Source organism: Watersipora subatra, chromosome 6 (assembly GCF_963576615.1).
Source record: "Watersipora subatra chromosome 6, tzWatSuba1.1, whole genome shotgun sequence".
NCBI lineage: Eukaryota > Metazoa > Bryozoa > Gymnolaemata > Cheilostomatida > Watersiporidae > Watersipora > Watersipora subatra.
The window spans coordinates 16,018,788-16,041,606 of NC_088713.1; the positions used below are offsets into that span (position 1 = coordinate 16,018,788).

At 33.2% G+C, this 22,819-nt stretch overlaps 1 protein-coding gene across 1 annotated transcript; it reads right to left on the reverse strand.

The window, feature by feature from the left end:
• Positions 1-3,368: 3,368 nt before the first annotated feature.
• LOC137398079 (leucine-rich repeat protein lrrA-like) lies at positions 3,369-22,504 on the reverse strand. Its single transcript, XM_068084184.1, has 11 exons — positions 22,413-22,504; positions 19,317-19,457; positions 18,333-18,473; positions 16,498-16,638; positions 12,102-12,242; positions 11,412-11,552; positions 10,689-10,829; positions 8,068-8,208; positions 5,556-5,696; positions 4,730-4,870; positions 3,369-3,510 (listed from the first exon to the last, which is right to left on the reverse strand). Exons 1-11 carry the CDS (start codon positions 22,502-22,504, stop codon positions 3,369-3,371), a joined length of 1,503 nt encoding a protein of 500 aa, XP_067940285.1.
• Between the last annotated feature and the right edge of the window lie 315 nt (positions 22,505-22,819).

The window sequence follows — 22,819 nt, forward strand, 5'->3', positions numbered from 1 at the left end:
AAAGTTCGAACTTTTTGATAGCCCAAAATATTGGCATACATTCTTTCATAACAGTGGTGTATCGGGTTTTTCATGGTAAAAGCTTTCTACTGGCGTAGCTAACAGGGTGACAAATTTCCTCGTGCTCCTGCATGAGAACCGCACCTAGACTTAGCTCTGATGCATCTGTTCTCAAGATACATATATTATCGGGTTCTGGCAGCTTTAATACTGGTGCAGTCAGAATGGCATGCATGAGAGAGTTGAAAGATTTTTTTGCGGTGTTTTCCAAATTACAACATTTGGCATTCTCTTGCAAGCAGAGTCAGTAAGAGGAACTACTATTGTTGAGTAATTAGGAATGAAAGATTTATAATAGCCGGTCAATCAGAGAAACGAACAAATTTGATTTTTGGTCTTAGGTTGATGCTGCCTTTTGATTTTTTCCATGTTCTGCTGAGTGGGAGTTAGTTCCCCAGAAGATATATGCTGGCCTATGAAGTCCAACTTGGAAGAAGAAATGACGCATTTAGATGGCTTAACTGTGAATTTCTCTTATTTAAATTTTGAGAAAAACTGTATCAAGGCAAGCTTATGCTCTTTCCACGTTTCAGTGTAAAATAAATTAACATCAATGTAATTCTCTACATTCTTGAGGCTGTATAACAGCTTTCTCATTGCCCTTACAAAAGTTGCCCCTGAATTCATCATTTCGGAGGGCATTTTGAGGAACTCGTACCCTCCAGAATGGGTAGTGAATGTTGTTTTTTGCACATCTTGTTTTTGCACTAGAATCTGCCAATAACCTTTCAGGAGATCAATTTTGCTAAAGTACTTTGCTTTCCCGAGTTTTTGAAATAGACCCTCTGCAGTTGCCATCGGCTCAAGATCAAACACTGTTACTTTATTTAATCTTCAATATCAACACAGATGCAGTTAGATCCATCAGGCTTAGGAACGCGTAGGATCGGCGCGGAATAAGGAGACTGCGATTTCTGGATGATGCCTAGAGTTTCCATTTTATCTAGGTCTTTTCGTAGCTGCTCCCTTATAGCGTATGGTACCGGATATGGTTTCCGTTTAATCAGTTCCTCACTCATAAGATTTATTTTATGCTCTAATATACTTGTACTACCACGTATATCATTAAAGACTTCTTTGAATTGACTCACAAATTTATATGCTTCTTTTTTCTCAGATGTGCTGAGTTGATCTCCATACATGACTGCGTTTGCACATTCACGATTTGACGTACTAAAAATAGAATATTGCGTAACAACTGAATAAGTGAACCGGGTTAACAAAGAAATAGCATGAATCAATCATGGATTGCGCAATACTTCATCAGCCATTTAACTATTGCGCACTGCAACATCGGCTATTGACCGATGGCGCAACATACATGTACAAAGTCAGCAGTCTGATGCAGATTATATTGACAGCTATATGATGTTCTGTACATACCTGACCTAAGCACAAACCTGTTCTCTGTTTACGCTGTAGCCTTTAAGGGTTTTATAATTCAATTTGGACATAGTCGACGTTGGATTAACAACCAACAAAACAAGTATGTGGCCAAGAAACAATACGCTCTAATCGGGGTGGCGAGTATATCTCAACAGATTTCAAAAACCATCTAAAACCCCAAAGTATCCGTCATGAACTGACTGTTAGAAATACTCCAGAGCAAAATGGTGTGGCCAAACGTTATAACAGAATGGTATGTGAATCTGCTCATGCTATGATCATAAATGCAAATCTTCCCAAATCTCTATGGGCTGAGGCTGCTGCCACCACTGTTTATTTCAAAAACAGAACTTCGACTCGCACACACAAAGCGCCTACAACACATTATCAGATATGGTATGGTGAAAAGCCTGATACAGATTACCTTTGAGTATTCAACTGTATGGCATATGCTCACATACCAGATGCTATTTGTAGAAAGCTTGATGACAAAGCTGAATCCATGACATTTTCGGGCTATAGTGTAAGGTCTATAGGCTATCGCTTGTACAACCATCAATCTTATTATGCGGTTGTGAAGAGGGATGTTTTGTTCAATGACCAACAATTGGGTATCACAGATGCATTGTGTATCCCAGCCGCATCGTGTATCCCAGCCGCAAGTCCAAAGGTGGACAACCCTGCTTACGTAACAGTAAATATTTGCAGTGCTGACAAAACTCTACTTCGCCGATCTGACCGCCCTAGCAAATCACCACAGTGCCTAAGTATAGACACCGCTTGTCATGTTAGTGAGATTGTTGAACCATTAAACTTCATTGAAGTAGAAAAGTGTGAGCAGCAAGATGAATGGTTAGCTGCAGCTGAGAATGAATATGATGCTCTCATGAGCAATGAAACATGGACACTCGTAGAGCTGCCTTCACAACGTAAATCAATTGGATGCAAATGGGTGTTTAAGGCAAAGTAGAATGCAGATGGTCAAGTCGATAGTTTCAACGATTGCCTTGCAGCAAAAGGATATGCGCAAAAGCTGGCATTGACTATGATGAAACATACTCTCCAGTAGTTTGACACTCATCTCTCAGAGCTGTGCTTGCTCAGGCCATAGATCGAGGTATGCTAGTGCACCAGATGGACGTTGTGACAGCGTTTTTAAATGGCAACCTCAAGGAAGAAATGTATATATGTCAGCAACCAGGGTTTGAGAAGACAGAAGAAGAACACCTAGCCTGTAAACTCACTAAGTCGTTGTATGGTTTAAAGCAGTCGCCTAGGTGTTGGAACATTGTGTTAGATAACTTTCTCAAAGCTCTTGGTTTCAGTAATTCCCATGGTGATAACCGTGAGTATGTACACGACATATGTGAAGTGAAAACAATCATTGCTGTATACGTCGATGACCTACTTATCATGTCAGATATTGAATGTAAGATGAGCAGGATTAAACAAGTGTTAGCCTCAGAGTATCAGATAAAATTTTTTGAAGTTTGCACTACTGCCTGGAAATTTCCATTCACCAAAGTGAAACCGCCATCACGCTAAGTCGAAAACATTATATTGAGCAATTTCTACGCAAATATGGAATGGAAAATGCTAACTATGTTTCTACCCCAATAGCTACCGATGTGAAGTTTATGAAAGACAATGGTAGTACGCTAGCAAATGCATGTGTTTACCAATCGATGGTAGGTAGTCTTATGTATGCGGCATCTGCTACTTGTCCTGATATATCTCACGCGGTAGCAGTGTTATCTTGGTACAACTCATCACCAGCCGAAACTTACATGACAGCTGTAAAATGAGTACTCTGATATCTCAAAGGCAGTATAGACATCTGTCGTCACATTGAAAAATATTACATTGGTGAACTGTTTGGGTATACAGATGCTAGTTGGGCAGACAATTGTGATAACCGACACTCAACCTGGATTAGTATTCATGCACGACCCTACACCTGTTAGCTGGTTCAGTAAGTCACAGAGTATTGTTGCCGTATCTACAGCTGAAGCAAAATATGTAGCGCTGTATGATGCTGCAAGGGAGGCCACATGGCTTCGTGAGCTATACAACACTGTCACCAACTGCCTGACTCCAGCAATTAATGTCTATGTTGACAACCAGTCAACTATCACAATAGCAAACTCAGGTTTAAACACCAAACGAACTAAGCACATTGACATAATGTATCACTACTGTAAAGAAGCTATCACAAACTGTGTCATAGTAACTACGTGTTGCCAGTCTAACAAAAGCATAGCCGATATTTTCACAAAACCGCTCACCCCGATTTGAAGAGCTCCATAAACTACTCGTTCATTGACAATAATAATTCACTCATTGGTCACGTGTATCAATTATTTTCCTCTGCTAAATGTAAAAACTATGCAGGAGTATAATTGTTTAGGTACTTTTTTATGGAAATCCTATCATGCACACAGTTTGAAGTTGTTTCATCATGTTAATCAATGAAGGGACAACTCTCTATAATACTATGTTTTTTATCTGTGCAAACCTCTTTTACTTTACTGTTTCATGTTTCTTTCTGTATTTAACTGTTTGAACGAATACAAGACTATGAGAGCATAATCTTAATTAACTAGTAAATTTCTACAGAGACATCATACATCAATTTACTTTGGTTCTGCCTTTGGAGCTTTTTTTAGCTGGTACCATGTTTTTGGCTAAACTCTGGGTTCTTAGCCCTGTGTTATGCCATCTTCAGTGCAGCCCTTATTTTGCCTGGGATCTCCCTCATTTTGGTAATAGCTGGCATTACTGTGTCTAGTACCACGTACACCTCATCCGGTCACAATTGCCCATGCCGGTCCTTGCAAGGCGGTTCGATTGTCAACGGAGATCACAGGCCCCTTAAACTTTATGGCACACTTGTAAGCCATTAAAAGGGCATCCCAAGGAAGGCGCCTTTATTGATGGGCTCACAATAAAGACTTATTTGGTCTTTACAATTAATGAGCAGGACAACCGCTAGAGAACGGTAACACTGTTCCCAACTCATGACCCACCAGAAACCAGGGATACTCATGGTTCTTGATTCAGTCTTGTGGAGCCAATATTTTTAATCTGATGACTGCCACATGTGTAAAGGAAAGTGATGAAAATTATATACACTTTGGAAAAGATTAGTCTTCTACTTTTTTATGAAACTTTTTTAAAAATACATGTACTTACCTCCTATTTATTGAGTGGCTCTTTCATGAATAAACTTTTATTCATTTGAAATCATGCTAAAACGTTGAAGTGAGTTTATATGCAGACTGACCTGAATGGAAGTTTTGTCAGGTCACACGAACTCAAGTTGAGGGTCTCTAGCAAAGCTATTTTGTCAATACCAGCAAGGGAACCGGAATCCAGTTTATTGCCACTGACTTTCAGCTCTTTCAGCTTTGTCAGTGAATCAAAGCTGAAAAAATCCACGAGTAACTCATGTTGATAATACGTTCTTGTAACTTTTATCGCCACATCATTAATTTGTTACAGCGGCAAATTCATGGTTACCAGCCTTCATCCACCGATATGCGTAAATGCCAAATTATTTACTTGATAATTTATTCTACATTACCTAAGGTAAATGGCCAAGCATTAGATACTTCCGGCATTTTTGTTAAAATATGTTATTATTTGTAATCAAAACTGTTCTATAAAGAGCATCAATTTTGACGGCAATTTCTTAAAACAAAGTCAGCCATAAAATGTTTAAATAACGCAAAAGGTAGACACCCATGATAAAAAAATTAAGCTCACTTTGGTGATTTTGATAACCAACTAACATTTCTGCCTAGGAGTCAGCTATTATGTTATGAATTGTAAAACGTGTTGATGGCCCAACAGCAGAAACTACAGTAAATAACATAAAACAGAGAACTTGAATAAAAGACAAAGTATAGTGCAAGTTCATAACATTTTTCATTCTGTAACATTATTTGTAATAGCATTGATGATTAAGAACTTAATTTGCAGTTATACAGCGAAATGCTTATGTAATTTCAATTTTCATCAGCAAACCACAACAAAGCAAAAGCACGAAAAAACTTCCATTGAGGTGAAACCGTGTCAAAATTTTACACTGAAAACATAGGCAGACTGACCAGAAGGGAAGTTTTGTCAGCTCACAACAACTCAAGTTGAGTTTCCTTAGAGATACTAGCTTTTCAATGTCATTGAAAAACTCAGAAGCCAGTTTATTCTCACCGACATCCAACTCTTTCAGATTATTGAGCGAATCAAATCTGTAACAAGCATAATCATGTTTCTTTCAATATTGACCACATAATTTACAATGCCACAGTAACTTATAATGATTACCCTTTCACGACAACTGTTGTAAGTATATCTTTGGTTTTTTTGCCTGTTAGTATGAAGTTCTTGTTCACTGAGGTGCGTTTGTTGCTGGTCGCTGTTATATTTAAAAGTTTACATTTGCATGTAATGTGACTGATATAGTTATAGTAAAAATCAAAGATGGAAATACATGAATATAGAAGGAATAGAAATGGGGAAGGAAAATGATGAAAAAGCTATAAAAAGCACTGCAAGTGAACTGAATGGAAAATTGTCTTCTGATGACTATAAAATTAATAAACATATCAGCTCTACAAAAAATTGTTCAAATGGAAGGTTTCTCTAATGAGGTTATTAAACATGAAAAAGTTGCCATTGTGATTTCAATTAAATAACCAGAAGAGTGTAATGGAGAAGCTGACATGGATTTTCAATAACTAAAAGCCAACCAAGTGCTGCTTAAAAAATGACGAATCGTCTGGTTATAAGTTGTCCATTTAGTTATACATGTAAGTTGTCAGCTAACATATATTCTACTCATTTATTTTATAGAAATATTTATAAACATGAAACATGGATGTCTGCATCTGTTTAGTCTACTGGTGTCAAATACATGGCCCATGGGCCACATTTGGCCCGTCATGTCATTTTACGTGGCCTACAAGAGCCTAATTACTCATTCGCACACGACAGAGTTAACTGCGGTATTTATAACATTGCAGGGCACCCAACGTGAGTTATATTGCCTCTGAAACTTATCTATTTCTTGTATCGTTATTTTTAAGTTACATAAAAATAATTTTGATTAGTCAGAAATAAAATTAGCTGGCTAATCAAACGAACGTAAAAATATGCTTTAATGATTTTTCTGGCAAAAGTTATAACTAAAATACTACTCCCATTTCAACATCTGGCTAAACCCAAAATCCTTGCAGTAACTTTAAAATTTATCGTTCGCGATCATTTTTTTAACTCCAGAAGTAACTATGCAGATTCAGAAAGGGTAAAAAAATGATAGACAGCATAAATCAAATTGAAACATTATATTTAAAGTTTTAAAGTTTTTTCTAACTTTAAATTTAGTCAAATTGAATCTTTATGCTCGAATAAAAATGCCCTTTTTTGCTGTCAGACTAAAGCTATCACTCAATCTCCATAGGATCAAATTGATTCTTAGAGCTGCCCCTGAAGTCTAAAAAATCCAGAACAGAGTTAATGAACATATTTTTTATTATTTCCAACATGTTTATTACAGTTTTTTGAGTTAAATTAGGAGGTACATTTGCTATGCTTTGACGGATATAACTCGCGAGAAAAAATTCGAAATTTGAGTTTCGAGATTTCCATGTTTGTGACTAACCGTATATGTATAAATAATATTCATAATGACTTTATTTGGTATGTAATATATAAGTAATTTTAGTCAAACACTGTATATTTTGCAATTTTTTTTGTTTACGCCTAACTTTGTTTCAGCAAATAGCTAAAATATTTTTGTTTTTTGCTGCGTACACATTGATTATGTGTTGCTGCTGTTGCATTTATGTAGTGTTTGCAGGTTTAATGTGTGTATGCAACAAATTCATGTTCTTACCAGGTCATAATTTTTGATTTTACTGAAAGTATGCCCATGTTAATGGGTATTGTGTAATTTTTCAGATTATTTTTCAAAAACAAGTGTTCTGCATGTTTTGCTGTGCAACTGTTCTGTTTGCAACTTTAAGTAATGAAGTCAGAGTTATTTAATATCTAAGACTAGTTTAAGCAATTGTAAATTACTCGATTACATTTCGTTACAATTATAAGTTACATCTGGCCCTTTGAGGAAAGCCATTAATGTTGATGTGGCCCTTGGTGAAAATGAGTTTGACACCCCTGGTCTAGTCAAACAAGCTTTGACTTATGTTGTTTCAATAGTGTTGATGAGTTTTTGTCAGAAATATGCTTTTATAATCATGAGAAAGTTGATTTTTATTCTCAGCAGGTATTTTCAAAAACCATTTTGCTTGCAGCTGCAATAAAATGTTGATGTAGCTATAAAAATAATACAGACCTAAGTATAACCAAATATTAATTAGTGACTATATGTATTAAGTGTTAGGAATAGTTCAATACTGTTGGAATTCGCAAAGAATTACAATAGTTGTCATGAAGAATTGCAGCACAGTACTGAGTAGGGCATTAAGCAATACAAAGTGATAACTATTTATCTGGGCAGCAAGTTACCGGTATAGTCATGCAGTGTATACACACATCAACTAAGTTATGTCAGCAAGAAACTCTGTCAAAATGTTTCGCCAAGTTTATATAGAGACTGACCTGAATGGAAGTTTCCTCAGATTACAGAAGTGCAAGTTGAGTTTTTCCAAAAACACCAACTTTCCAATGTCAACATGAGAATCACAATCAAACTTATTGTAACTGACATCTAATTCTTTAAGTTTAGGCAGTGAATCAAATCTGTAACAAAAAGTCTTGGGTAACCACAATACTGCTAATGTTTTATTATCAGTATAACATAACTCATGTTGATAATTGTTCTAAAACAATTGTCATCGCTACATTTTTGACAATTTTTACCAGTGGGAGTGCAATTATTCCATTATTTGTCAAGGTAAATGTATCATTTAATAGTTTGTGTCGAGTCATACGTAGATGTCAAAGACAACTAGGACAAATTTTCAACATGCGATAACAACGTTTTTAATGGTATCGTGTTTCACTATTAGATAAATACTTTTTCTTTGGCAGGAAAAATGCAGCATTTGAATATCTTCACCAAGACAAAAGTTGTACTAATCTGTCTGTCCATCTGTTTGAAGACACACTAAGGGAATTAGGAAAACAGACTGTTTTGTCTGTGAACCAAACCTGGACATTCAGCGTAGTGGCAAAGCAAGCTATTATATCTGTGCAGTTGGACAATATTGCTAGAATGATTGTGCACATATTTACTACACATGGTGTCCTTTTATAGTACGCATAAATGCCAGAGTGCAAGTATACGTCAGTCTCACCAGAGTTTTATGTATTGTCCTCCACAATTAGAATATGAAAACTAACAATGAACATAAGTAAATACAGACTAAAGATTAGCGGTTTTTAGGATAGTGATGGCCAAACTGTGATAGATTGACTAACTTAATATTATTATCAGCACAGATCAGCACTCTTTAGTTGGAGCAAATGAAATCATTAAATAATTTGGCAATGAATTTACAATGAGGTTACAACGACTAGATTAATAGACGTAACACTAATAATAAAGTTTGCACTTGTACTCATTTCACTGGAAATTATTTGATGCGGTTTTTACATGCCGTAGCCATACCAGTCAGAGATGGATGGAACACCGATACTCTAGGCACAATCTAATTTAGCCATCAAGTTACACAGCTACCGCGCTCAAGGATAAGCAAAGCTTTAGCCAGCCAATACGCAAGGCTATTGTTGAGATTGCAACACCTCTGATGGCTGCTTGCAATCTGCTGGAATACTCAAACATAAAAGCGAATGATATATGATATTTTGACCAAATAAAAGTGGTTTCCTTGGTTTTTGGTAGTCAAAATTATGAGAATCTAACTGGATAAAAAATTAGCAGTTGAACCATTGATGTAATTCCTTATTGTGACACAAGGAAGTTGCACAAGGAAGTGATTATTGATTGAAAAATTGATAAATGTTTTTTACAAATTGCACTAGCAGTTTTAGATGATCATATATAGTACCCGTAACGTCCATTCCTTTTATCAATGCTTAATTATTGATATTGGACCAAAATGTACTTAAAGAAAATTACCAAGTATTCTATATCTTGAGGTTTTTTATTCATGAGGTTTATTAAATATTTACCATTAAAACTTTTATTTGAAAGGAAACCTTTTTAATTGCAAGTGATTAAATAACAATCAGATTTAAAATGATCAAAAAACCTTAAAGTAAATGAATTCGACAGCAGCAATAGGCTCTCTTAGTTGATCCTTAGAACAAAATAACGCTGAGTTGTTGAGTCCAGTAAAATATTATGGATTGTGTAACAGGTCAGTGGTAATGATATAAAATATAGGAACTACATAGCTTTCAAATAGACAAATCAAAATCAATATTGGTTGTTCCAAAGCTGTTTTTTAACTTTATTATCGTGCATTCTGCAAAATAGTCAAGTTAATTTTAGTTCTTGTTGTTAAAACAAATAGCTAGTAAATCCATTCAATTGGTAAAAGATCCATTATCATGCGCAAGATTTAATTTTGATACAAAACTATAATATGCATATTACACTGCTGAGTTATGCTCAGAATAATTATAGCAGAGGCTCACCAAGTTAACTTTTAATGACTTGGAAAACAAAATTTTTTTTATAGTCTTTGTGAAAATAGAACTTATCTATTTTGGTAACTATTTTCTTCTTCTGATCAAAACTATGTATGAGCATTACATGAAAAATGAATCCGGCATGGCTTTTAGCCACTTTCAATAAGAGTAATACGAACAAGTACTTCATGCATTTTGAGTAACATAAACAGTAACAGGCCAACCCGCAGTAAATTGCAACAGAGAACTCACTCAAACCTGGTTTCACTGCCTCAATGATGAGTTGAAAGCAACAAAATGGTACTATTTCCAAACACTCTATAAGTAGTAGAGAGCTCATTTTACAAAGGTTAGTGCTCTCTAACATCTAATTGGCATAAGGTTTCCACTTCTACGATCAGTTTGCTTAAAATACTGTAAGGTAACACTAAAATTGGTTTTTATGACAATATAAAAGCTAAAACTTCCATAACCACTTTTATTCTACTTTTGAATAAATTTTGATGTTAGGAAAATAATGTGAAACTGCACTTCAAAATATGCATACTGTCAAGTGCTTCTTCAAGATATAAACGAAATGCCATTGGCATAAAATGCTGAAGAGAGAATGTATACAGACTGACTTGAATGGAGGTTTTGTCGCATCACAAGAACTCAAGTTGAGCGTCTCAAGCAAAGCTAAATTGTCAATACCCACAATGGAATCAGAATGCAGTTTATTGTGACTGATATCCAACTCTCTCAGATTGATCAGTGAATCAAATCTGCAACAAACAGTCATAGATGACCATATTACTGTTAACATTATTCAGCAAAACCACAGTAAATCATGTTGCTGATACCTTTAGGAAAACCGGGACTGCTATCAGGATTTAGAAGCCTATGTTGGTCTAATCAAAATGTTTCTGATGCGTTGAGAACCTTACCAGCTTCTCTAAAGAATTACAAAAATTATTACAGGTTTTTTTCGGGGACATGCTCTAATTATTTTGTCAGAATCATAAAAAATTAGCTTTTTACAAAAAAAATGGAGTTGAAGCTTCGCAGCGATCTTTTTTTGACAGCCACACAAATAGCACAATAAATAGTACAAGCAAATGCTAAAGTTAGCGATTAAAGTCATTTTGCCACTGAATCAAGAGACTTTCACAAAAAACTGTCAGATCTATAGTCAATAAAATTTAAATAGAGTGCTGAGTAAGCCATTGAAAAACGCAATGATAATGATCTGCAGCAGCCTAGCAGAATATTAATGTAGCCATATAGTGAATGCATGAATATTAAAAAATTTCCATATAGCCTGGGTTGTTTGCAAAACGTTGCATAGACTTTATAAATAAACAGACCTAAATGGTAGTTTGGTCAGGTCACAGAAAGCCAAGTTTAGCTTCTCTAAAAGCAACAGCTGGTCAATGCCAGTAAGAAGATCAGAATCCAGCTCACTTCTACTGACATCTAATTCTGTCAGTTTGGTAAGTGAAACAAATCTGCAATAAAAATTCATAGGTTTCCATCATAATATTGTAGAACAAAACTAGAGTAAATAATGTTGTCAATAGGAAAACTGCTATTGTGATTTTATATTTTTACTATAAAGTATAGACATAATTACCGAAATGGTCTTTTTAGGTTATTTTTGATCTATTACCTTGGTAAGTATACTTGCCTTTACCAAGAGGCGTATAAAGATTATTATCTACTACTTTAATTAAAAATGAACTAGTTTAATTTTAATACTGCAGTAATACATATTCTTGTTTCTACCAATTATAATGATTATGAAAATTTTTAACACATGGGTTACCGAGTGCCATCGTGAATGACACTTTCAAAACTAATTTTAAACTAGGTTTAATCTTGATGATGCTAAGAAACGATTTTCAACTGTTTATCCTTCAAACTAAAACCATTTTCACAGGTTTTGAAGTTCAACGCCCATTGATGAGCAAAAAAATAAAGTATAAAATTGTATGTGGATGTTCAAAAAATAGAACAAGCCGACGAAAGAGTTGTTTTTGGATGTTTTTTACACTTACCTCAGTGACGAGTTTGTTAGGTTGCAGTCAACCATGTCAAGTTTCTCTAGTGCATCGACATTTTCAATGATGACAGAACTAGCAGAGTCCGGTACACTATGAAAAAGGCTCAGCCTTTTTAAGTTACGCAGTGAAGCAAGTCTGTAAAATAGAGTTCACAACAATGAAAAGGAGTCACAAACCGCATTCAAATCTAACAGGTGTATGTTGAAGCAAATATTTAGAAAAAAAAAACTATATTTATGGAATATATAAATTACAATTGCTTTATATACTAAAAGTTTGAGCATGAACAATTTTGTTAATCATACATTAAAAATCAAATAAAAATGTTATATTGAGCACTATAAAAGCATGGTTGTAAAAACACCCTAGCAGAATATGAAAGTGCCAAAAACAGAAGTTGTTACAGAAAGATACAGAAAAACTTTGGTTAATAAAGACCAGGTACAATTCTAACTTATTCATTCTGTTTCTTTGTTTTTCTATTGCTCATCGTCGCATAATTTTTCTATTTGTTGAAGAAACTTCTGTTTCAAATGCACACCCACATGTTAGCCCCGACTTATGTCTTTTGTTAGAAATGATTTTCGGTAAAGGCAAACCTTTGCTACTGATTTAGTTCATGTGCTAAAAATTTACCATGTCTAACTGGTCATGAGTAAAGGTTTTTTGCAATCTCCTTAACTCGTTTTTTTTAAATAAGAAACTTTAACTCTTTGATTTCCACATTAATAAATGTGCAAAATGCCTCAGTGCCACATTTTTTCCACTTGCAAATGCATCATATTGATTTGAAATGTGCTGTACGGCCTGTCCAATATAGTCTGTATTATAGGTATTAAGTAAGGTACTTGTACCTATTATTGAATAGCCAAAATGTTCTAAACAATCTGTATCATAGGTCAAATTGCTGACAAAAAGGCTGGCAAAACCAGATCTAAGCGAGAGTTTGGATGCAAGATTCAAAAAAGAAAGAGCAAAGAGCGTGAGCAGACTTTTTTGAAAAAAGTGCACGGCCACATTCGACTGCCTGCATAGATAAACCAATTTTTTGGATCGCAGTTTTAGCAGCCCTAAAATGTGAGTATGTCTAGACCAGGTCCGGCTTGCCGCGTTAAATATATGTACTGCCAAAAAAAACTTCAATAATGCAAATCTAATTTTCTTCAATATAGTTGCAGAAGTTTGCATGTAGTTGCAGGAAAATGGCGCAAATTTTTTCGGCGTTCATAGTTCCAAGTTTCTCGCTAGTTAGTGAGAAAGTTTTTATCCTTTTTTTCGCTTTCACGACTAGCCAACCGTTTTAAGATAAACCTATCTTGCAACATGTTGCGATTAGGACGAACACATATGTCGTCACAAATGGTTAATGCACGACCACTAGCCAACTTGTCCGAATGTCTATTCAACACTTTAGATAGATAGCGTCGGCCTTTTCACATAGCATCGTTTCAGTTACGCTGTCACTGGCCAATTGTTTGTCCAATGCCATCAACGGTCGTGAAGATCGCTGCACCGTTTATAAACTATGGTTAGTCCTTTTGCGAACTAAATGTCCTGAATATAATCCTTCTGTTTGATAATTATGAATGTATTTCTGTCATATTGCTGAGCTACAGTAGCTTAATCACGCATAAACATTGCACATATTTTTCAATATTTTTCTGTTTAATATCAATTGTTAGCATTTGCTTTTTCTTTGTATTATCTTTCATTTTACTGGCAAACTTTCGGTCTACGCACAGTACGTTTAATTCACATAATTCTGCACAGAAAATCGTGCACAAAAAACATGGTACAACAGCACAACCTGAGCAGTTGCAAAATACAGAGTGATGCTGTTCTCATTAAAAACCCTCCGGCATACTTGGCAACTGACTCAAAGCTCGTATCTCAAACATGGCTCGTATGTTAGTGCTATAATTTGCTTGAAAGCTGGCTCGTATCTCAAGTTTCTCGTACGTTGGAGCGCTCGTAAGTTGAAGTATTACTGTAGTCTTATAACGTTTATCTCTTAGTAGCTATATCTCCTATATATGTTATATGAGAGATATGTTATAATAATGTGTACTTTCATCTATACATTATACATTATTGTACGTACATTATATGAATCTTCCTATAGCGTTTTTGAAATACAAACCTTGTAGGATTGCTTTATGTAGATATTTTAGTGTTAAAAACTACTGTAAGTTACAAGTTGGTTTTACAAAAAATTCAATGAAAAAATGAAATATAAAATGCAAACGAAAGGATAAAACAACTTTGTTCTGCCAGAGGCTAAAACTGAATTAAAGATGACGTATAATTTTAAAAGACAAATAAAAACGGAAAAAATGGAAAAATAAGACTGATCTACAATTTATTTTCTATTACTACTCATATTAATTCAGTTCGCTTGCTACAAACAAAATTCATACGATGAAGAAAGGAAAAAAATATTCTAAAAGGTGGGCAAACATGTACACACACAGATTGATGTTTGTATAGTAGATTATTCAGTGTGCCTTCATAAGAGATAAAACTATATCTCATCTTTGACCTTAAAACTCATTGCTAGACCAACTTGTAGTACATTGATCCTATAATAACATATCACCACCATACTTATTCTTACATTCAATGATGACTTAAACTGACATTGATAATTCGGCAATGTATTTCAGACTTGAATAATAATCTAACTTAATGATTTTATGAAAGTTTTAATCTCTATAGCTCTAACTAGTATAAAACACTTAAAGAAGAAAAACGATACTTGCTTACACAAATTCAAACTTAACACTGGAAGAGAATCAGACAGATAATTTATAAAACACTCTAAAAATTGGAATCAAATTGAAATAACTTTAAATTTATATTTTTAGATTTTTATGTGATAGGGATAACATTTTTGACAACCTGATTTTCTATCCGCATGTCGCACATTTCAACCCTTAATCAAGAGCAATATGGTTTAAAGTGGGAACTCATATATAAATGTTATTAACCCAAAAAAGGCCTAAAACACTGTTTTTGAATAATAATTTAAATCTACATTAGTGAAGACTTGGTTAAATTCTATCTGCGCATGTCAGTTTTTTTTTAGTTCTTTTCAACAAATCTTGGTTGGCATTAACTAATCCATAGTAAACGAGTTGTTATTTGCTATTCAGACATCTGAAATAGGCAGCTAATGTTTGTACATACTGTAAGTTAGTTATTAAAAGCTTTCAGTAGCTATGCATTTGAACGACATCTCTATGAATGACATATATTTATTACATTTGTTTTCTTGATTACAGGATGTTTATTTGGCCACATCAGTAATGGAGCATTTGCAACAGTGTTGAAACTGCCACACAGAAAAGAGGGGCATTAATTTGTGCTACACAAACCATGATGTTTTGTTTGAGTTTGCTGCAGCAGATTAATTTTTCCAATTATATCAGCTAAAATATATGAACAGCTACGACTTGGATGAATGTTTTTAGTAAAAGCTTTATACCAAGCACAAAACCTTTTGCTTGTAAAAATTAAATAATATAAAAGTATTGTTGAAGTTATGCAAAATATTATTGGCAGATTATATTTAATAAAACATGGCCCTGTTGCAGCCGGGGCTGAAATCTTCTCTGATAGATGGATCTACTAAGTGTTATCAGCTCAAAAAAGGTTACGTCATCAAGTGAAAACTCGTGAGTCCACAAACTGCCTACAAGGTACAACAATGGCTTTATTAAACCGTTACCCGAATTGATGGGTTAATTGAATTCATTTCATAGAAATTGGAGTGTTATGTTCACTATTTTGTTAACTCACTAATTTATACACGGTAACACTATATTTACCAACTCATAAAACAGTTTGTTGAATACTCAAATCAACCAATGAGTTATTTTTCAACAAATTGATACTAATAATGACTAGATATCATTTAACGATAAATGATTTTTAAGGATGTATTTGGTTTCGCCATATATTCAAAAATTCCTTTCAAAGATGTGGCTTGCTTATTTTATGTAGTATTTAGTTTCCGGTGTAGGTAGCAACTGAGAACTCCGCTGATGCAAAGACCGCGATGAAATAAGTTAAATCAATGGCCTAATCACCGTAAACCGGTATAACTGGTAGAATTGGTAGTCGATGCTCAGATGTTTACACAGCATTTAGAGGAAGCTAATATGAAAAGTTTTTAATTTCCCTTATTTGAGGCATTCAAAACAGTCAAGGAATGTTTTAACTGGTTATCCAGTAACCCAGTTTTTGTTAACCAGACTTCAATTTCTACACTCAGCATCGAGCAAACATTAGAGGGAAGAAACTCACATTAACCTGTTCAATGGAAATATCAAGTTTGCAAAGATACTATTTTGGATAATATTTCACATTTGAAATAACATTTTACACCTACCTGAATGATGATTTGGTTAAGTTGCAGGTACGCATGTCAAGTTTTTCTAGTGAATCTAGATTTTCAATGACAACAGAACCAGCAGACTGTATCTCACTGCCAGAAAGGTCCAGCTGTTTTAGTTCAGAAATTGTGGCAATTCTGTTAAAGATAGTCCCAAAAAAATAAATTGTAGTAAGGTAATTCATTTTATAAACAATCTTTCATGTTCAAGCAAATATTGTTAGAAAAATACAGCAAAGTTTTTTGTTTAGCATACATGTTTCTGCTAATCATACATTGCAAGCCAATAAATATGTTATCGTCAGCAACACAGAAATACACTGACAACATTTAGCTTACAAGTAGCATGTGCAGGAGATAAAGTTTGAGACAGCATGATGTTGCAAAACATTCATAAACTGAGAAAATATAAATTCTTAACTTGATTACTATGTTTCGTTATTTCTCGTTTGTTCAATTTTACAACTTTTTCTTTGATGTAGATCATCGGTGATAAATAAGGTTAAAGACAAAACATTAATTGAGTTAAATTGATGTCAACTGGGGGATCTTTAGACAAATCAAATTTCTTTTTACCAAATTAATGAGGCACAATGTGTGCTCTAAAACAAGTAAATTACTGCTGCAAGTCACTAAATTTATGGTTATAGCTTTATTCGGCTTTTAATCGAAATTTTGTGTGAACACCAATTTATCAGTTTTCAAGTAAAATGACAAAAAAACAAACGCTTGAGATAGGTTTCACTATCCTGAATACGTTACAAAAAAGGCTTTGTTTAAAAAATGTTTTGTGTTTTTAATAGTCATACAGTGTGTACTTCAAAATTATAAAAAAGCCTTGGACTGCTTCAACAAAATTTTGTAATTTGTATGAATATATCTGAACGCACTGAGCATGAACAAATGTTAAATATGATTTTTTTAATTTTTTACATGTTTAGTCACACTATTATACTTTTATGTTTCAATTTTATCTCAAAAAATTTTGCTTTCTTTATTAAGATAAATGACTATGATGAAGAGTGCAGAATAATACTTTGCAGATACGCGTCAGGTTGCTAATAAATAAAAAAATTAAAACTCTTCATCCATGACATATGAATCTGTTAGCTCTTTTAAAGTACTGGTTATTGCACTAATTATCATAAAATTTTAATAATTAAACCCAAGTTGAATTTTATCTTGACTACATTTTGACATGTTCATCTGGTAGCGGTAAAATCTTTCAAAGCGGTTTCAGCGCTAAAATATATTGATCTTTTGTTACCTAACCAAATGGTAAATGAAATTTGTTTAAAATTTCATGATGAACCTAAACTATAATATACTGTATAGTTTTAGTTCTAAAAAATCAAGAACATCCATATACTTCACGAGTGCAGATCCACATTTTGAGTTTTAAATATTAATTAATTTTATATATTAGTAACTCTAGTTAGCTCTTCATATTGGTACAAGTCATTCAATATATGATATTTCATTTAATAAGAACTATGCATAAAGTAATCTGATGAGTTTGAACTGAAAATTACTGAATTCCATTGCCAACACGTTTGCTAAAATTTCGATAAAAGTTACTAAATGTGGTGGATGATAAAAAAGGCTCAGGGTTGAGTTTACAAGTAGTACACTGATAAATAACATTACATTTCACTTCTCGAATTGTGGAACAATGTTTTCATTTAGATTTATAGCAATTTATTTATTTATTATTTTTCAACTCCAAACTTTTATTATTGAAAAAGAAAGGTACTGATGGTGATTCCTAAAGGAAATGTTCTTACAACCAGTGAAGTGGGTGAATGTGGTTTGAGTTGCTTTGACACATCTACCTTAGTGATGATTGCGTTAGTTTGCAACACCGCATGTCGAGTTTCTTTAGTGAAGCCAAATTTTCTATGAGAACAGAACTAGCACAATCCATCTTACTGTTTGAGAGGTTCAGCTCATTTAGGTTAGGCAGTGAAGCAATTCTGTAAAAGATGGTGCAGAGTAATGAAACGTAGTCAAACCCGGCATTCAGAGATATTTTTTGCATAGTTTTGAAGCGAATAGTTTTTTGAGAATACAGCAAATTCTGTTTTTACCATTACATGCCTTAATTAGTCATAATTTGAACAATGTATAAAAAAACGTTTCGGGATACTATTTTAAACATATTTGAGTGGCAAAAATTCATTTATCTATTTTTGTTTTATGTATTTCAAAAGTACAACAAAATTCATTGCTTGCAAATTTCAGGCATTGCTAATAAAAAAATAAATTGAATGTCATCATCATTGACACAAGAAGCTGCTAGCTACCGCAAATAGTTTTTTATTAATACTGCTTAAAATATTTATAGTGAAGTTTATAGGGAGTATTTATTGGACAGTAAAATGTAATGACAAGTTAAAACAATATTTGAATGACACAAGTGGTTTGATTTCTTTCAACTTCAGAAAAAAACGGCAAAGAAAACACTGTTTTGCATATTGTGTTAAATTGGAATGGAAGTTAATTATAACACTATTCTGACATGTTTGTCAGATATCAATGAGAGTTATAACAGTGGCTTTGACACAAAAATAATTTGATTCTTTACTATTTACCCAAACCATAATTTATAGAACTATCTGCTCATAGACTACATGTATATGATCATTTTGAATAGGTTATGAATAAATGCATTGTTTAACACTAAAAAAACTATGTTAATAGTCACCGCCCAATGCTAATTGATAAGCAAGTTGTCTAGAAATAGTGTATTTAACCAGAAATGGTCAAAGAAAAAATGAAGTTTTGCATAAGTGTTTCGAGATACATATTTTGCCTACCTGAGTGGTGATTCGGTTAGTTGGCAAAAACACAATTCTAGTTTCTCAAGTGAATCCAGATTCTCGATGACAGCAGGACTAGCAGAATCCAGTTTGCTATGAGAGAGGTTCAGCTCTTCAAGGTTTGGCGTTTGAGCAATTCTGTTAATTACGGTTTAGTGTAATTAAATGGAGTAAGACCTTACAATCGAAGTTAATCCTAGCATGTCAGAGAAATTGTTTCTATAAAAATAGATAATTATATGTTATTTATTTCGGCATTTCAAATGTCTAGCCATACTAACATACATCTGTAAATCACGCATTGAAAGCGAGTAATCCCCTTACCTAAAGCAAAGTGAATAGCATTTTAACAGTAAAATAAGGAGAGTGATTGAAATAAAAAAAAGAAGATTACTAAGGCTACATTATCACGATGACACTTCAACATGAAAATAGGTTTTGCAATAGTTATTATCTTTTGTAGTGGCCAAAAGCGTGTTTAAAGTAAATGAATATGAAAAAAACATTGTAAGGTTTTGGTAAAAATATATACTGGCATTAAATTATACTAAATCATTACCATTTTGAAATTTAGCAGCTCCAAAGTGTTGGCATAATTACCCCTAGCAATCAACAACGCAACCTCTAGTTTTACCTTTTCAATAGCTTTGTTGTATTTCTTGAAGTGTTTACTTTACCAAACATATTCAAACTTTATAAATCTATTCAAAATCAATAACCTATGATTCTTTGACTCTATAGGTCACTGTCAATTGAGATTGCTTCAACCTTTTATCTTCAATTTTTAGACATTTTCTCAGACAAACTATAAAAAAATAATTAGAAAACTGTTATATTTTTTTCTGAGTGATTATTTTTAACTGCCACTTGTATAAGAGAAACTAAAATTACTAACATTCAACAGAAAAAAAATAGTCACAAATCTAGACCTGTATATGAAATGGCTTAGATACACGATACTGAAACTCCACAAGTGGATGTAGATGTAGATGCTTAAATGTTGACTTGGAACAAAATTCACATTACAGTATTTGGTATCAAAATATTCACCATTTTTTACTCTGTTGTGTTGTAAGTGCCAAATGTGCGGAAATGTGATTACAAGCTCCTTAAAGCTCAAAAACATTTAGGAGCTTTTAACATTTAGTAATATTTGTATATTACTGCATACTAAATATGCTGTATCTAAATGCGCCCATAATACAACAATTTTTAGTAAAAAACTGATAGAAATGTCGATCAACTCTACATGTCTAAAGTCTACTTAAACATCACAGGACTATAATGATATTTTATCAACCTACGGAAAATGATATAATATGCAATGACAAACATGAATGAGTATATTGAAGAAATTCTTAAAAATGAGTTTTATTGCCAAACAACCTCATAAAAACCTTAGCTGTTAATATTTACTGGCTTTAGCTTAGTGCAAAAAAGATGTTCACACATCTACACAACATATATGAAGTTTATTATGTTGATCAAAAAAAAGTTTTTTTACCATTGCCTTCAACTTACTTTTTCTAATGTATGACTTAAAATTCTAAGAATTTTTTCAATTTAATCATGAGTTGTTACTACACCTAGAGTTTGAGACATCAACACAACTAAACCTCTAAAAAGCAAAAAAGTTTTGTTACATAAAGTTGTTAAAATATGCATTATCTTAATGCTAAATACCATAAGTTATAGGCAGATGTGTTCATGTAAAATTTTTACTCTTACTGAAAATAAGATTTTACATAAGATAATACATGTACTTCAGCTGAGTTAAGTATTGTATTCTAGAAAGTGATGTGTTAATGCTCTGTGTCACTCGCTTGGTAAAACTTAGAATATCAAGTTGAATAAGTGATTGACTGCTATAAAATACTTTAAATGCATGTATAGCTGCAACTTCTTAGCAATTTTTTCAATTTTATGAAAACATAAATTCATCATCATTAAAATAATATTCAATACCAAGCTCCCTGTTTAAAAAACATTTCACCATACCAAATAAAATATGAAACATCCGGCATTTAATACAAAAGTGTTTAACATCTTTATTAAAATTTATTTAAAAACCAAGAAAACTGTCATTAAAAACATACAACAGTTTCTGTGTAAATTCGGATTTTGGCTGTGGTAGAAACTTGAAACTTAGTTTATTTACCGGAAAAGTAAGTTTAGTTGACTGGAACAAGCAAGTTTAAATCAGAAAATGATTGTCAGAATATCTAAATAGGTTTTAACAAACTTGTGTGCTTTAGTCACACTATTAGGCTATTTTGTCATTGCTAAACTAATTTCACTTAATGTAAACTTCACTTCAATGGATGTAAACTACTTACAAGCTTGGTTTATCGATGTTATACAATTTTGAATGCTCAAATTATTGTTTTAGTTAAATAAAAAAATAATGTGTCTCCGTATATATTTTATTATTTTAACAACAAAACTTTTGAGTGGTGCATATAATTATATTGTACACGAATACAAGGTTTCAATGATAAGAACAAGTATTGAAAGAGTTTCAAGTAACATGAACATTAATTACCTCGTTCATATTTGCCGAGCGGTGAATTACAGCAGAAAATTTATTGAAAATTAAGACTACCTTTATAATGTGCCAAAAGCTATTCAAGGTTGTAAAATATTTTGCAAAAGTTATTTGAAAGTAATAGGACTTTTTTCCTAAAAAGATGATTATATTAAAAACTGTAGGCTCAGACTAGTTTACTGGATGCAGCTAATCGATTCTGTTAGTCTGAAACTGATAAAAAAAAATTTGACATATATTTAATTGACACCCAAGTTAAACTTCATGAAATTGACTCTAAACTTCATTTTTGAACAAAAGGACCAACTTTTTTATCCTATAACATAATTTCAAAATAATAATATGACACATTTAATAATAATTAGAAATACTATAATAACTACATGTATAATAATTATTTTTCCTTATAATTAATTATAATATTAGCTGGTCTTGAACTTCCACACGTTGTCCTGAGGAGGGATTTGAAAGCAGAAACCTATGCTAACTTTCGAACAAAAAGACTAAGTTTGGGAAAAAAGTATTTTGGGAAACTATTTCAAGCCTACCTGAAAAACTGTGTGATTGGGTTTGAACTATGTAAGTCAGGTTCCTCCAGTGAATCCAGATTTAGGCTGACAGCAGCCCCAGCAGAACGCATTTCACCGCCAGGGAGATCTAGCTCTTTCAGGTTGGGCAGAAACGAAATTCTATAATAAATGGTTGGTACTAGTAAAATGGAGTCAGCCAACGCACTTAAAAGTAATTTTTGAAAAATAAAGCACACATTTCCATAAGACTATAAAAAATTCTGTTAACTCGTTCCACATGTCAAATTTATCACAAAACATTACTGAGATAATCACGAATTTGAAGCCGGTAATTCTATCAAATAATCGAAAGATTTTGTTACAAAAACTGAATCAGGAAAAAATTAAAACCTTTTATAAGAACAAAGCTGAATTGCCGGGAACTA